General features: G+C 43.7%; 1 protein-coding gene across 14 annotated transcripts in view; it reads left to right on the top strand.

The window, feature by feature from the left end:
- LOC145346767 (uncharacterized) overlaps positions 1 to 16,497 on the top strand; it is a 381,295-nt gene that overhangs the window by 98,923 nt on the left and 265,875 nt on the right. For all 14 annotated transcript variants that reach the window (XM_080194470.1, XM_080194472.1, XM_080194471.1 and 11 more), the window contains 2 exons: positions 9,436 to 9,703; positions 13,200 to 13,274. In XM_080194470.1, coding sequence (XP_080050596.1) covers positions 9,454 to 9,703; positions 13,200 to 13,274 — 325 coding nt within the window. In that variant the 5' untranslated portion in view covers positions 9,436 to 9,453. Of the gene's footprint in view, positions 1 to 9,435; positions 9,704 to 13,199; positions 13,275 to 16,497 lie in introns of those variants that run through there.

The following is a 16,497-nucleotide window of genomic DNA, read 5'->3' as shown; positions in this document are numbered from 1 at the left end:
ATTGAATATAAAAGTAGGGAGGTCTTGCTGCAACTGTACAGGGCACTGGTGAGGCCGCAGCTGGAGTACTGTGTGCAGTTTTGGTCGCCGCACTTACGCAAGGATATTTTGGCCTTGGAGGGAGTGCAGAGGAGGTTCACTAGGCTGATACCGGAGATGAGGGGGTTGAACTATGAGGAGAGGCTGAATAAACTAGGCTTGTACTCGTTAGAGTTTAGAAGAATGAGGGGAGATCTCATTGAGACGTATAAGATGATGAATGGGATGGATAGGATAGAGGTGGAGAGGCTCTTCCTGCTCAGAAAGGACAGTAGGACTAGAGTGCACAACCTCAAGATAAGGGGGGGGGGACAGTTTAGAACGGAGTTGAGGAGGAACTTCTTCACTCAAAGGGTGGTGAATCTCTGGAATTCTCTGCCTGTTGAAGTGGTGGAGGCTGCCTCGCTAAATATATTTAAGACACGGGTTGATAGGTTTTTGATAGGCAAGGGAATTAAGGGTTATGGGGAGAGGGCGGGAATGTGGAACTGAGCCACGACAGATCAGCCATGATCTTATTGAATGGCGGGGCAGGCTCGAGGGGCTGGATGGCCTACTCCTGCTCCTATTTCTTATGTTCTTATGGAGTTCGCTTGATTGGCATTGTTGCTTGATTTGATTTATTATTGTCACATGTATTAAGTGAAAAGTATTGTATCGTGCGTGCTTTACGGACAAAGCATACTGTTCATAGGGAAGGAAATGAGAAACTGCAGAATGTAGTGTTACAATCATAGCTAGGGTGTAGAGAAAGATCAACTTAATGCAAGGTAGGTCCATTCAAGAGTCTGAAGACAGCAGGAAAGAAGCTGTTCTTGAGTCAGTTGGTAGGTTACCTCAGACTTTTGTATCTTTCTCCTGACTAAAGAAGCTGAAAGTGTGTGTGTGTCCTGGGTATGCGGAGTCCTTAATTATGCTGGCTGCTTTGCCGAGGCAGTGGGAAGTGTAGACAGTCAATGGATGGGAGGCTGGTTTGCTTGATGGATTGGGTTACTTTCGCAACCGTTTGTAGTTCCTTGATGTCTTGGGAAGAGCAGGAGCCATACCAAGCTGTGGTACAGCCAGAAAGAATGCTTTCTGTGATACGTCTGACACCCTTAATTTCAAAATCTCCACCATCACGACCTTCAAATTGAGCTTCAGGATTTTGACCCAGCTACTTTGAAGGAATGCACCTGTTCAAACTGGTGGAGATCGTAGGTTTGGGAGATGCTATCACAGAAGTCATGTTGAGTTTTTGCAGTTCCTCTATAGCTACACACTGCAGCCACAGTATCCAAGTGGTGGAGGGATGCATATTAAGTTAGTGGAACCTACCGCTGCAACAGGCCCACAGCAGGCACCATCTCTCTGGCCCTGCACTCAACCCTGAAACACCTAGATAATGAAGACTGCTATGTTGGGCTCCTATTTATTGACTACAGCTCAGCCTTCAATGCCATATAAAAGTTGGTAAGAGTCGTAGCTGACATGCCAAATTTCCTTAGTCATCTGAGAAACTAAAGGCATTGGCGAGCTTTTATAACTATAGGGTCAGCGTGGGGGACCAGGACAGGTTGGTGATCTGGACACCTAAAAACTTGAAGATTTTGACACTTTCTACTTTGTCCCAGTTGATGTAGACAGGGGCATATTCTCCTTTCGGCTTCCTGAGGCTGATGACCATGTCTTTTGTTTGTTGACATCGAGGGAGAGATTAGTGTTGCCGCACCAGTTCACCAGATTCTCTAATCTCATTCCTGTAGTCGTCTTGTCATTGTTTGAGATCCGATCTACTATGGTGATGCCAGCAAACTTGAAAATTGAATTGGAGGGGAATTTGGCCTCAGTCATTGGTGTATAAGGAGTATAGTAGGGGGCTGAGAACAGTGTTGTGGGGCACCAGTGTTGAAGATGATTGTGGAGAAAGTGTTGTTACCTATCCTTACTGATTGGGTCTGTGAGTTAGGAATTTCAGGATCCAGTCACAGAGGGAGGAGCTGAGGCCAGGCAGTGGAGTTTGAAGATGAGTTTTGTAGGAAGGCTGAGCTGTAGTCAATAAATAGGATCCTGACATAGATGTCTTTATTACCTAGGTGTTCCAGGGTTGAGTGCAGAGCCAGAGATGGCATCTGCTGTGGACCTGTTGCGGCAGTAGTTTCCAATAACTTAATATACATCCTGCCACCATTTGGATATTGTGGCTGCAGTGTGTAGCTATAGAGGAATTACAAAAACTTGACATGACTCCTGTGACAGCATCTCCCAAACCTACTATCTGTTTGGACAGGTGTAGATGAATATTGTTACCTCTATCCTACACCAGTCTGTCTTGGGCATATATCATTGTTTCTTCTTAGTAGCTGGGTCAAAATCCTGAAACTTGAAGATTTTGATGGTGGAAATTTTGAAATTAAGGGTGTCAAAACATTAAGGACTTCAGACAGTTATTTTTAGAGTTATATAGCACTGTTCATGACCTCATGACATTTTAAATTGCCTTTACAACCATTTATCATGTAGTCAACATGGTACCCAGTTTTCACATAGTCAACTTCTGCAGACAGCAATGAAACAAATGCCTAAGTTGCAGGAATAAATACTGGCAAGGACACTGAACAAACTTCCCTGCTGCTCTTAGAATCTGTACATCACCTGAGAAGGCCTTGATTGAATGGCTTATCTGAAATATAGCACCTCCAACAGATTAACTTTCTTAGCACTTTATCTGAATGCACGAAGCATTCGGAATAAAGTGGATGAGCTGATGGCGCAGATCAACACAAATGGATACGATCTGGTGGCCATTACAGAGACGTGGCTGCAGGGTGACAGGGACTGGGAGCTGAATGTACAGGGCTATCAAGTGTTTAGGAAGGATAGACAGGAGGGAAAAGGGGGGGGGTGTAGCTCTGCTGATTAAGGATAGCATCACGGTGGTAGCAAGGGATGATATTGGAGCCAAGGAGCAGAGGGTGGAATCGTTGTGGGTGGAGATTAGGAACAGCAAAGGGAGGAAGACGCTGGTGGGTGTCGTCTATAGGCCCCCGAATAATGATCTGGAGATGGGGCGGGCTGTTAACGCGCAAATAAGTGCGGCGTGCAGGAATGGGACGGCCGTAGTTATGGGGGATTTCAATCTGCATATTGATTGGTCGACCCATGTTGGACGTGGGGGGCTCGAGGAAGAGTTCTTGGAATGCTGCCGGGATAGTTTCCTCGAACAGTGTGTGTTGGAGCCGACGAGGGAGCGAGCTATCTTGGATCTGGTGCTATGTAATGAAGCGGGTAGAATTAGGGACCTTGTGGTGAAGGATCCTCTTGGGGAGAGTGATCATTGTATGGTGGAGTTTCTGGTGCAGATGGAGGAGGAGAAAGTGGGTTCCCGGACACGCGTCCTTTGTTTGAATAGAGGGAAATACGGTAGGATGAGAGAAGAATTGGCGAATGTGGACTGGGAGAGCGCGTTGGAGGGAGGGTCTGCTAAGGAGCAGTGGAGGATCTTTAAGGAGATCTTTCTTGGTGCTCAACGGAAATTTATTCCGATTGGTCAAAAAGGATAGTAGGAGGAGAGGTAATAAGCCGTGGATAACAAAGGAGGTGAAGGAAAGTGTTAAACTAAAAGCGGAGGAATTTAGAGTAGCTAAGAGTAGTGGGCGAGAAGAGGATTGGGAGAGGTTTAAATGTCAACAAAGATTGACAAAGAAGTTGATAAGGAAGGGTAGGAGAAACTATGAAGCTGGGCTAGCGCTTAATATAAAAAAGGATAGCAAGAGTTTTTATAAATATATAAAAAGGAAGAGGCTGGCTAGGGTGAATGTTGGTCCTTTAGAGGATGAGAAAGGGGACCTAGTGGTAGGGGATGGGGATATGGCTAAGGTATTGAATAACTTTTTTGTTTCTGTCTTCACGGAGGAGGACGTGAATAATTTGCCGGGTGTTAGCGATAGAAAGGTGGTAGGACTGGAGGGTCTTAATGACATTACTGTTACTAGAAAGGCGGTGCTCGACAGACTGGAGGGGCTGATTGTGGACAAGTCCCCAGGACCGGATGGAATGCATCCGAGGGTTCTGAAAGAAATGGCGGAGGTGATAGTGGATGCCTTGGTGGTTATTTTCCAAACGTCGCTGGATTCCGGGGAAGTGCCGGATGATTGGAAAACGGCTAATGTTACGCCGTTGTTTAAGAAGGGTGCCAGGCAAAAGGCGGGGAATTATAGGCCGGTTAGTTTAACATCTGTGGTAGGTAAAATGTTAGAATCTGTCATTAAGGAGGAAATTGCGAGGCATCTTGAAGGGAATTGCTTGATAGAGCAGACGCAGCACGGTTTCATTAAAGGGAAGTCGTGTCTGACAAATTTACTGGAGTTCTATGAGGATGTGTCTAGGGCGGTGGATAGAGGAGAGCCGGTGGATGTGGTCTTTCTAGATTTTCAGAAGGCGTTTGACAAAGTGCCTCACAAGAGGTTATTGCAGAAGGTCGAGGGACATGGAGTTGGGGGTAGGGTGTTAGCGTGGATAGAGGATTGGTTGTCAAATAGGAGGCAGAGAGTGGGGGTCAACGGGTGCTATTCGGATCGGCGGATGGTGACTAGTGGAGTGCCCCAGGGGTCGGTGCTGGGGCCTCAGCTTTTTACCATTTATATAGATGATCTGGAGGAGGGAACCGAGTGTAGAGTGTCGAAATTTGCTGATGACACCAAGATTGGGGGAACGGCAAATTGTGCGGAGGGTGTGGAGAGTCTGCAGAAGGATCTAGATAGGCTGGGCGAATGGGCCTGGAAATGGCAAATGGAATTTAATGTTGGCAAGTGTGAGGTGGTCCACTTTGGTAGGAATAATGGTAGGAAGGACTATTACTTACGAGGCGAAAAACTGCAGCAGGCGACGGTGCAGAGGGACCTCGGGGTCCTTGTGCATGAGTCGCAAAAACCCAGCTTGCAGGTGCAGCAGGTGGTCAGGAAGGCGAATGGGATGCTGGCCTTCATAGCGAAGGGGATTGAATATAAAAGTAGGGAGGTCTTGCTGCAGCTGTATAGGGCATTGGTGAGGCCGCAACTGGAGTACTGTGTGCATTTTTGGGCGCCGCACCTGCGCAAAGATATTTTGGCCTTGGAGGGAGTGCAGAGGAGGTTTACTAGGCTGATACCGGAGTTGAGGGGGTTGAGCTATGAGGAGAGGCTGAATAAACTGGGCTTGTACTCGTTAGAGTTTAGAAGAATGAGAGGAGATCTCATTGAGACGTATAAGATGATGAATGGGATGGATAGGATAGAGGTGGAAAGACTCTTCCCACTCAAAAAAGACAATAGGACTAGGGGGCACAGCCTCAAGATAAAAGGGGGGCAGTTTAGAACGGAGTTGAGGAGGAACTTCTTCACTCAGAGGGTGGTGAATCTCTGGAATTCTCTGCCCGTTGAAGTGGTGGAGGCTGCCTCGCTAAATATTTTTAAGACGCGGGTTGATGGGTTTTTGATAGGAGAGGGGATTAAGGGTTATGGGGAGAGGGCGGGAAAGTGGAACTGAGCAGCGACAGATCAGCCATGATCTTATTGAATGGCGGGGCAGGCTCGAAGGGCTGGATGGCCTACTCCTGCTCCTATTTCTTATGTTCTTCTGTTCTTAACACCTCTTTCAATATAGCTGTGCAGTGTCACCTTAGATTGTGTTCTAGTCTTGCAACCCGCAACGTTCTGATTTGAGCAAACGCTGACACCACAAATTGATAAGTTAGTTGTGAAACGTATTACCTGAAGGCGTTGGAATGGAAAATTATGGCAGGTTTTTGCTTTATAAAAAAAAGTCTTGTTGAGAAAGATGAATGAGATTTAGTTCTATAATTGATACTTGTGAAGGATTTTGAGAAAACACAGATTTATGGTATAGAAGGCCGATGCTGGTTAGATGCATTGGCCATGATAAATTCTCCTTCCGTTTACCCAAACAAGCATTGGAGTGTGGCAACTGGGGATTTTCACAGTAACTTCATTGCAGTGTTAAAGTAAGCCTACTTGTGATACAAATAAAAATAAACAGTGGGCCTATTGTGTCTGTGCTGCTCCACTCTAATCCTACCTTCCAGTGCATAGTCCATAGCCCATGTTATGGCACTTCCAGTGTCTATTTTTTAAAAATTATTTGTGCATCTTGTATATGGTGCACAATTCTGTTGGATGGAGTGCCAATCAAGCAGGCTGCTGTGGCCTGTTTTTATCTAGGTTTTTTGTGATGAGGGTTTCTGCCTCTACCATCCTTTTCAGGCAGTGAGTTCCAGATCTTCTTCACACTGGGTGAATAAATTACTCAACTCCCCTTTAGACCTTCTACCAATTACATTAAATTTATGACCCCTGGTATTAACCTCCTCACTAACTGAAATGTGTCCTTCACTTACCTGGGTGAATTTTATACACCTGACTTAACATAGAACATAGAACATTACAGCGCAGAACAGGCCCTTCGGCCCATGATGTTGCGCCGACCAGTTTTAAAAAAAAACAACAACAATGACCCACTAACCTAAACCAATCCCTTTTCGTCCATAAACCTGTCCACAGACCTCTTAAACGCCCCCAAACTAGGCGCATTTACAACTGCAGCAGGCAGGGCATTCCAATCCCTCACCACCCTCTGGGTAAAGAACCTACCCCTGACATCTGTCCTATAACTACCCCCCCTTAGTTTAAAGCCATGCCCCCTCGTGCTAGATTTTTCCATCAGAGGAAAAAGGCTATCACTATCCACCCTATCTAAACCTCTAATCATCTTATATGTTTCAATAAGATCCCCTCTTAGCCGCCTTCTTTCCAGCGAAAACAACCCCAAATCCCTCAGCCTCTCCTCATAGGATCTCCCCTCCATACCAGGCAACATCCTGGTAAACCTCCTCTGCACCCTCTCCAAAGCCTCCACATCCTTCCTGTAATGTGGGGACCAGAACTGCACACAATACTCCAAGTGCGGCCGCACCAGAGTTGTGTACAGTTGCAACATAACGCTACGACTCCTAAATTCAATCCCCCTACCAATAAACGCCAAGACACTGTATGCCTTCTTAACAACCTTATCTACTTGATTCCCAACTTTCAGGGATCTATGTACACATACACCTAGATCCCTCTGCTCCTCCACACTATTCAAAGTCTTCCCATTAGCCCTATACTCAACACGTCTGTTATTCCTACCAAAGTGAATTACCTCACATTTCTCTGCTTTCTCTGCATCTAAATCTCCCTACATCTTCCTTTGTTCCAAAGAAGCCAATCCTGCTGAGCCAATTGTTCTTCATAGTTTAGAATTCTTTATTTCTGCTAAACTCTTATCAGTTTCTTCTGTACCATCTCAGCACATCCTTCATTTAAGACAGTAACCAAAAAGAACTCTATGCAGCACTTTAGCTGCAGTCTACTCAGTTCCAGTGTAGCTTCCTTGTTTATTTCCCAGCCAATAAAGGAAACGCTTAAGGTATCTCTCTTTCCATTTGCGTAACCACTTTTTTCTCTGCCAAATCTTATCATTTATTGTGTATTCCCTTGCCTTATTTGTCCTCCCAAGATACATTACCTCACTCTTCTGCAGATCAAATTCAATTTGCTACAGAATGTCTGCTTTGGTGAGGCAGAAGAGGGCAGCTGAAGCCTGCGCAATTTAAGCAAAAAGTAATTTGGCATCACTTCAGTGAACATGTTACAGAAGGCTGTGGTGCAGGCAAAGGATTTTATGCACAGTCTAATGCTGAGTATTATGTGAATCTGGCAAGGTGTTGGCCTTGGTACAGTTCCGTGAAGGGAAGGGGATTTACTGTACCTGGGATCAGTGCTGGGTCCACTGTTATCATTTATATTAATGATTTGGATGAGAATATAGGAGATATGATTGGCTAGTTTGCAGATGACACCAAGATTGGCGTACTGGACAGTGAAGAACGTTATCTCCAATTGCAACGGGATCTTGATCAATTGGGATAGTGGGCTGACGAATGGCAGATGGAGTTTAATTTGGACAAATGTGAGGTGATAAATTTTGGTAGATTGAACCAAGGCAGAACCTACTCAGTTAATGGTAGGACGTTGGGGAGAGTTACAAAACAAAGGTCGAGGGGTACACGTTCATAGCTCCTTCAAAGTGGAGTCACAGGTGGACTGAATGGTGAAGAAGGCATTCGGCATGCTTGGTTTCGTCGGTCAGAACATTGAATACAAAAGTTGGAACGTCTTGTTCAAGTTGTACAAGACATTGGTAAGGCCACGCTTGGAATACTGTGTGCAGTTCTGGTTACCTTATTATAGAAAGGATATAATTAAACTAGAAAGAGTGCAGAAAAGATTTTCTAGGATGTTACCAGGACTTGATGGATGGATTGAGTTATGAGGAGAGGCTGAATAAACTGGGACTTTTTTCTCGGAGCGTAGGAGGCTGAGGGGGTGATCTTACAGCAGTCTGTAAAATAATGAGGGGTACAGATCAGCTAGATAGTCAATGTGTTTTTCCAAAGATAGGGGAGTCTAAAACTAGAGGGCATAGTTTTAAGGTGAGAGGGGAGAGATACAAAAATGTCCAGAAGGCGATGAGTGTCTGGAACAAGCTGCCAGAAATAGTAGTAGAGGCGGGTGCAATTTTGTCTTTTAAAAAGCATTTAGGTACAATGGATATAGAGGGATATGGGCCAAATGTGGGCAATTGGTATTAGTTTAGGCGCTTTAAAAAAAGGTGGCATTGACAAGTTGGGCCGAAGGGCCTGTTTCGTGCTGTAAACCTCTATGACCTCTGATGAATAAATGGTTCAAGCTGAAGTTTGGAGTCAATGTAGTTTGGGCAATTTTGCTTTCTTGCTGGTTTTGATTCAAACCAGTGTGCAATGTAAGATTTCCTGACCCACAGTTTGTATTGTCCTTTTTTCTCTCTTCCTTTCACCCTCAGCCCAGGCTACTGATGCTCCACAAAGTAAGTTACAATTTACTTTTTTCTACCGGAACTTACTGGAATAACACTTATGTGGTGTCTTCACAATTTTTTTTTAAAGCCAATGGCACATTAGGTATCCTAATCTATATTTTAAGATTTTTCAATGCAAATTGCATTCCCAACCCTTAACTTTGCTTCAGGGACTAAGGTGGAAGGAATGCAGTCAGAAGTCAGTTCAATCAAATAATTAATTTTGCTGAGTGCTGCAGATTAATTCTGCCTCCTTTACAACAAATAAGTTTTTTTAATATCTGAAACAATTTAACGTGATAAATGTCATCACCAAAGTGTGATGGAAGAAAATTATTGGGTAAGTGATTGTCATCCAGCTCCAGAGCATGCTAAGTGGATGCATTACCAAACACTTACACTGAGCGTTTCTTATGTACATGAAGCTTCTGCAATATAACACTTCATAGCATGTTAAACCTTTTTCCTTTTGCCTCCTTTCAGGACAGTGTTGTGCTTAGGATGGCTGACTTTGATCTGATCGATGCACTACACGAAAGTACTCCCAGTGTCGAACCAGAAATTAAGAGGGATTTCATTGCTTCCCTGGAGGCCGAGAAATACGATGATGTTGTTGGAGAAAGTGTGACGAAAGAAAATTATGTTCCACTGCTGGATGATGATGAGACAAAGCCTAAAGATAATGCTGTGATGCATTTGCATGGAGAGACTTCACCTGAACAAGACGATGACGGGAGACAGTTGGCAGAACGTGAGTGTGCGTAATGAGTTTTAAATCAAGGCAACAAGTGCAATCCACACTGACTGGAATGACAGGAGGACTTGCCTTTCTGAAGCTTAGGTGTTCATAAGTTTAGGGTCATATAGCACTCGATTCTCTGTTTAAACCAATACAATGCAACTTCATGAGGATTTGGAATGAGGAACTTGGGAGAAAGTGTTTCCTGATTTCACTCCTAAAATGACCTAAATCTCTCCAGTCTGAATTGAAGTGAAAGCAGGTGACAACTGGTGTGAAGACTGTTCTTATCTCTGGGAGCCTTCACAAGAGTTTTCATAAAGTCCATCTGTATGCTTGCTTGCTCTTTTGCCTTTTTCTTAATATTACAAATAACTTGGTAGGACGCGTATTCTATAACCGCCACACAAAAACTGACTGACTCTCCAGGTTTGTGTACTATTTGATAAAGAGGACAAACCTGGACTTTCCCTTGTCATTTTATGTCCTTTATTTCTTGTTGGGATAAGGCTTCATGATTGTAGTATGTCCACAAACAACTTGCCCTTTTTTCATGTGCAGCACTTTCCAGATCCAGCCTCTATTACTGAATGTGACAAGGCCAGTATACCATGAGAGCACCAGCCCTCCAATTCTCACCACCCTTGAAACACTGGCTCTATTCTCTTTCCACAGATGCTGTCATATCTGCTGAGATATTCCAGTATGTTCTGTTTTTTGTTTCGGATTCTAGCATCCGCAGTACTTTGCCTTTATTTTGAGAAAGAAAATTGCTCAGGTATGTCCTGCACACAGAAATAGGACAAATCCAACATGGCCCATTACTGCCAATTCAGCCTACTCTTAATCATAAATAGTGATGGGATGGGGTCATTAACAGTGCTATCAAGCAGTACTTGTTTAACAGTAACCTGCTCAATGATGTCCAATTTGGAATTGCCAGGGTTACTCAGCTCCTGATCTCATTATAGCCTTGATTTTAAATGTGGACAAAAGAGCTGAATTGCAGAGATGAGTGACTGCCTTTGACATCAGAGCAGTATTTAAATGTGGCATCAAGGAGCCCTAGCAAAATGGGAGTCAGTGGGAATCAAGTAGAACACACTTTGCTGATGGACTCTCACTTGGTACAAAGGAAGATGATTTGAAGTGAATTACCTAAGTTAGGACTTCAGTGCAGGAGTTCCTCAGGGTAGCATGCAAGACATAACCATCCCCAGCTGCTTCATTAATGACCTTACTTCCATCAAGGTCAGAAGTAGGGGTGTTTGCTGATGATCAGCACTATTCATGCTGACTCAGACTTTGAAGCAAACCATGTCCAAACACAGTAAGACCTGAACAGTGTTGGACAGACCAATGGCAAGCAGCATTCATGCCACAAGTGCTCGACATTGACCATCTCCAATAAAAGCATAAGCATCGCCCTTGACATTCAATGACTGAAAGCTCCACTATCTATGTTCTAGGAGGTTACCATTGTTCAGAAAACTGAACTGGACCAGCCATATATATACTGTGGCTACGAAAACAAGTTAGGCTAGGAATTTACAGCAAGTAACTCAGGCTTTGCAAAGTTAGAGCAATCATCTACAAGGCACAAGTTAGGATTGTGATGGAATAGTGTCCCCTTGCCTCTGACAACGCGCTAAGCCTGACACCATCTAGGACAAAGCAAAGAACAGTACAGCACAGGAAACAGGCCCTTCGGCCCTCCAAGCATGTGCCATGCATTGGTCCATCTAGACCATTCGTTTGTATCCCTCCATTCCCAGGCTGCTCATGTGTCAATCCAGGTAATTCTTAAACAATGCCAGCATGCCTGCCTCCATCACCCTACTTGGCAGCGCATTCCAGGCCCCCACACCCTCTGCGTAAAAAAAAAAAGTCCCTCTGATATCGGAGTTATACCTCACCCCTCTCACCTTGAGCCTGTGACCCCTAGTGATCGTCACCTCTGACCTAGGGAAAAAGCTTCCCACTATTCACCCTATCTATACCTTTCATAATTTTGTACACCTCTATTAGGTCTCCCCTCATTGTCTTTCCAGGGAGAACAACCCAGTCTACCCAATCTCTCCTCATAGCTAAGACCCTCCATACCAGGCAACATCCTGGTAAACCTTCTCTGCACTCTGTCTAAAGCCTCCACGTCCTTCTGGTAGTGCGGCGACCAGAATTGGATGCAGTACTCCAAATGTGACCTAACCAGCAATCTATACAGATGCAACATCAGACTCCAGTTTTTATACTCAATACCCCGTCCTATAAAAGCAAGCATGTCATATGCCTTCTTCACCACCTTCTCCACCTGGGCTGCTTCCTTCAGGGATTTGTGGACTTGCACAACTATGTCCCTCTGTTTCTATACTCTTGATGGCCCTGCCATTTATTGTATAGCTCCCCCCTACATTAGTTCTTCCAAAATGCATTGCCTCGCATTTATCTGGATTAAATTCCATTTGCCAGCTGGCTTGATTGGCACCACATCACAAATATTCACACTCACCCTTCACTGCTGACCAGCAATATGCAAACCATCTTTAAAGATGCACTGCAGAAACTTATCATTTAGACAACACTTTACAAACCTATGACTGCTACTACCTAGAAGGACAAGGACAGCAGGCACTTGGAAATACCACCATCTGGAAATTCCCTATCACTCGCTCAGTATCCCGATTTGGAAATATATCGCAGTTTCTTCACTGTCGCTGGGCTCAAATCCTGGAACTCCCTCCCTAACAGTACCGTGGGTGTATCTACATCAGTGTCTGTAGCGGTTCAAGGCAGTAGCTCACTGCTACCTTAAGGGCATTTGGGGATGTGCAATAATTGCTGGCCTCGCCAGTGATGCCCACATCCCGCAAATGAACAAAACAAGTCTAATTTGCTTTCCATAGAGATGCTTTTATTTCTAAGAGCTCTGACATTTTTGTTTAAGTTTGTATTGCAAGTGGCATGTGCTTCATGATGTCTTGATCAATTTTCCTGTCAGATGCCATTTTCTATAAAGAACATAAAATGGTTTAGAAGTTGAATGTGTTTTTAATGGTAATAAAGGTAATGGGTTGAACTTTTTCAAAACTGGCAATCCCGGAATGGTAAATTGTTCTTTAAAACAATCCAGAAACCCTTTTAACAAAAAATGAATTTGACTTATTCAGTTGCCATAAATTAATGACAGTAATGATGATTTTTCATGAGCTAATCATTCCAGACCCATTTGCTAGTTGTGGCATGCTGATCCGACCCTAAATTTAAAGATAACTAACCATGGAATTGTCAGAAAAACTATGCACAGTTGTTAACTGCCTCATGGGTAATCTCACCGTAAACGTATAATACTTTCCAAAAGCAGCAAGTCTTGTGTATTGTGTTTCTTTCCTTTTTGTCCTAGAGAGGCAGTTGGTTGTGATTATTTTGAGCTCTGGAGTTTAGGGTATTGTGAATCATGTCATTCATGTTGTGTGGTGTCTGACTGTCTGCTGTGTACGAAATTTTACAGGTTCTGGAGCTAGTAAGCAGGGACCAGGGGATCTGCCCAATGGGGAGCATGGCGTAGGACAACCTGATGAGACAGGTATGGTTGCAGCAGGAGCTTTCTGAATCACTACTCTGCAGGAATTCTGATGGGAATCCTCGGTAAAAACTGTGATTGTTTTGGATTTTGGATGTTATTTCCTCTCTCTCTCTCTAGCTAAGGAGCTTATGTTTTAATGAAAAAATAATTCCTTTTTCTGCACCTTTTCTCTTGAGGACTTTGATTCTCATTCCATTAAGATTTAGCAAGAGCTGCACCCTCTCCCTGTTGGCCACTCTTAATGTGTACATAAGCAACGAATGACTAGACTATTTTTCACCTTCTGGCTATCATAATTGAATTTGTTGCTGTTGCCATCTGTTTCTACGTGTGCATTTCCAACTAAGGTTTCTCGGTAAATGTTTGACATTAAGAGCCTTCACTATTTTTTTTCATAACGTTCACGTCTATGAGACAAGTACTAGAAAATGGGATTGGCATAATTTTAGTGATAGTTATTATCAGTGCAGACTCCAAGGGTCTTTTAGCTTTGCAGCTGTTTGCATTGGTGAGTTTACGCAATTCAGCGTAGATTGGGGATCAAACTTGATAACTCCATTACAATGCTTCAATCAGTGGAACAATTGAACATTTTCAAGGGTAGTCTTTGAACGTTTGCAGAGTAGATTAAACCTCTTCTATGCTGAATAATGTGCATAAAATTTTCAATATACACATTGCCCAAGCATTTTATTTTCAAATTCTACTCTTAAATAAAATGAGAAATTTGAGACTGAAATAGATAAATCACCACATTGCCCTTTATAGTTTCATAATGATCACTACATTGCGATGGAGAAGATGATAATATGGCAGTGTACTAGTTATGACACGAGCAAGAAAAAATGTTCCCCATTTGATAACTTGTCAATCATATGTTCTTTGGCAGTCTTCTTGTATAGTTATTTGGCAACCTTTTTTGATAAGGTGCCTCATAAAAGGTTGCTACAGAAGGTTAGGGTGCCCAGAGTTGGGGGTAAGGTGTTAGCGTGGATAGAGGATTGGCTGTCTAATAGGAAGCAGAGTTGGTATCAATGGATGCTGTTCTGGTTGGCGGCTGGTGACTAGTGGAGTGCCGCAGGGATTGGTGCTGGGGCCTCAACTATTTACCATTTATATAGATGATCTAGAGGAGGGGGCTGAGTGTAGGGTGACGAAATTTGCTGATGACAAGAAGATGAGTGGTAAAGCAAATTGCGTAGAGGGTGTGGAAAGTCTGCAGAGAGATCTGGATAGGCTGAGCGAGTGGGTGAGGACCTGGCAGATGGAGTATAATGTTAGCAAGTGTGAGGTTATCCACTTTGGTAGAAATAATAGGAGGGATTATTAGTTAAAAGGCAAAAAGCTGCAGCATGCTACAGCGCAGAGGGACCTGGGGGTCCTTGTGCACGAGTCGCAAAAACCCAGTCTGCAGGTGATCAAGAAGGCGAACGGAATGTTGGCCTTTATAGCGAGGGGGGTAGAATATAAAAGTAGGGAGGTCTTGCTGCAACTGTGCAGGGTATTGGTGAGGCCGCAGCTGGAGTACTGTGTAGTTTTGGTCGCCGCACTTGCGCAAGGATATTTTGGCCTTGGAGGGAGTGCAGAGGAGGTTCACTAGGCGGATAGCGGAGATGAGGGGGTTGGACTATGAAGAGAGACTAAATAGACTGCGTCTGTACTCGTTGGAGTTTAGAAGGCTGAGGGGGGAATCTTATGGAGACTTATAAGATAATGAAGGGGATGGATAGGGTAGAGGTAGAGAGATTCTTCCCGCTTAGAAAGGATAGCAGGACTAGAGGGCACAGCCTCAAGATAAGGGGGGAGCAGTTTAGATCAGAGTTGAGGAGGAACTTCTTCACTTAAAGGGTGGTGAATCTCTGGAATTCTCTGCCTGTTGAAGTGGTGGAGGCTACCTCGCTAAATATATTTAAGTCATGGGTAGATAGGCTTTTGATAAACAGGGGAATTAAGGGTTATGGGGAGAAAGCGGGAAAGTGGAACTGATCCACTTCAGATCAACCATAATCATATTGAATGGCGGGGCAGGCTCGAAGGGCTAGATGGCCTACTCCTGCTCCTATTATGTTCTTATGATTCCTTGTGCATCATGATAAAACTTTCTGTCCACTTGGAGCTATGTAATCTACTGACAAAGGCTTTGACCAGTAGTGGGGTGGCACTGCATGAGAGAAAGTTTGAAACTGCCTCTCAAATCCCTTCAGGTGATTGAAACGAGTCCATTACAAGCCATCTAGCTTTGTCTTTACCTCTGATAGAAACAGCTTCATCTCTTGAAGAAATTCAGCAAATTAAGTTGACCACGTGAGCTGGCAGGCTGTTCCACAAATGAACTGTGCTTTGGGAAAAGGACAACCTCCTGAATCCCAATCTAGTTTGATCCTCGGTCCTTCCTAATCTAGTAAGAAGTCTCACAACACCAGGTTAAAGTCCAACAGAACTTAATTTATCCAGTTGAAACAATCTGTCTATATAACCACAATCTATTCCCATCAACTTGAAAGTATAGAGACTTAATTCTTCAAGCTTCAGGGGATAACAAAAATGTTTTAAACCTGGAATTTACCTTGTTTGTATCCTTTCTTCACAACCTTTCAAACATCTCAATGTTCCTTATAATGTAAGACAACCAAAATTGGACACCATTTTATAATGGAGGCTTAACTAAAATCTTGTATTAAAATCACATGCTTTGCTTTGTAGTGAACCATAAAATGACAATGAAAACTGATGGATTGTCTAAGAGATTGCTCCTTTAGGATGGGAGCTTGCCTTCCCTACCTCATTGGCCTTTGTGACTTGAGTCTTTCTCTTTGGTTCACGCACAATAAGTAACCTAGCTCTCCACTTTTTGATGTGAAAATAAAAATTAACTTCAGCCAAACCACAGTCTTAGTCGTTATGGCACAGGGGAGGTTCTTTTGGAACATGGTGTCCATCCTGGCTCTTTAAGATTAGTCCAGTCAGTCCCATTCCACTGCTCTATCTCAATGGCCCTGTAGTTTTATTTCTCTTATGCACAGCCAATTCCTCCACTACTTGACAGTGAGCTTCCAGTGCATACCACCTTTCCAAACAAAAAAAACTCCCCTACATCATCCCCCCCCGCCCCATATCTTGTCTCAACTTTGAAATATCTGTCCCCTAGTCTTTGCTCAACTATCTAATGAGAACAGCTTTTCTTTGTCTACTTTCCTGAGTGTGTCATAATCTTGTATGCCCC

This window comes from Carcharhinus amblyrhynchos, chromosome 8, assembly GCF_965287045.1.
Source record: "Carcharhinus amblyrhynchos chromosome 8, sCarAmb.v2.hapA, whole genome shotgun sequence".
In the NCBI taxonomy this organism is placed as follows: domain Eukaryota; kingdom Metazoa; phylum Chordata; class Chondrichthyes; order Carcharhiniformes; family Carcharhinidae; genus Carcharhinus; species Carcharhinus amblyrhynchos.
The sequence above is the reverse complement of the archived record's forward strand: the minus strand, read 5'-3'. Positions and strand labels throughout refer to the sequence as shown.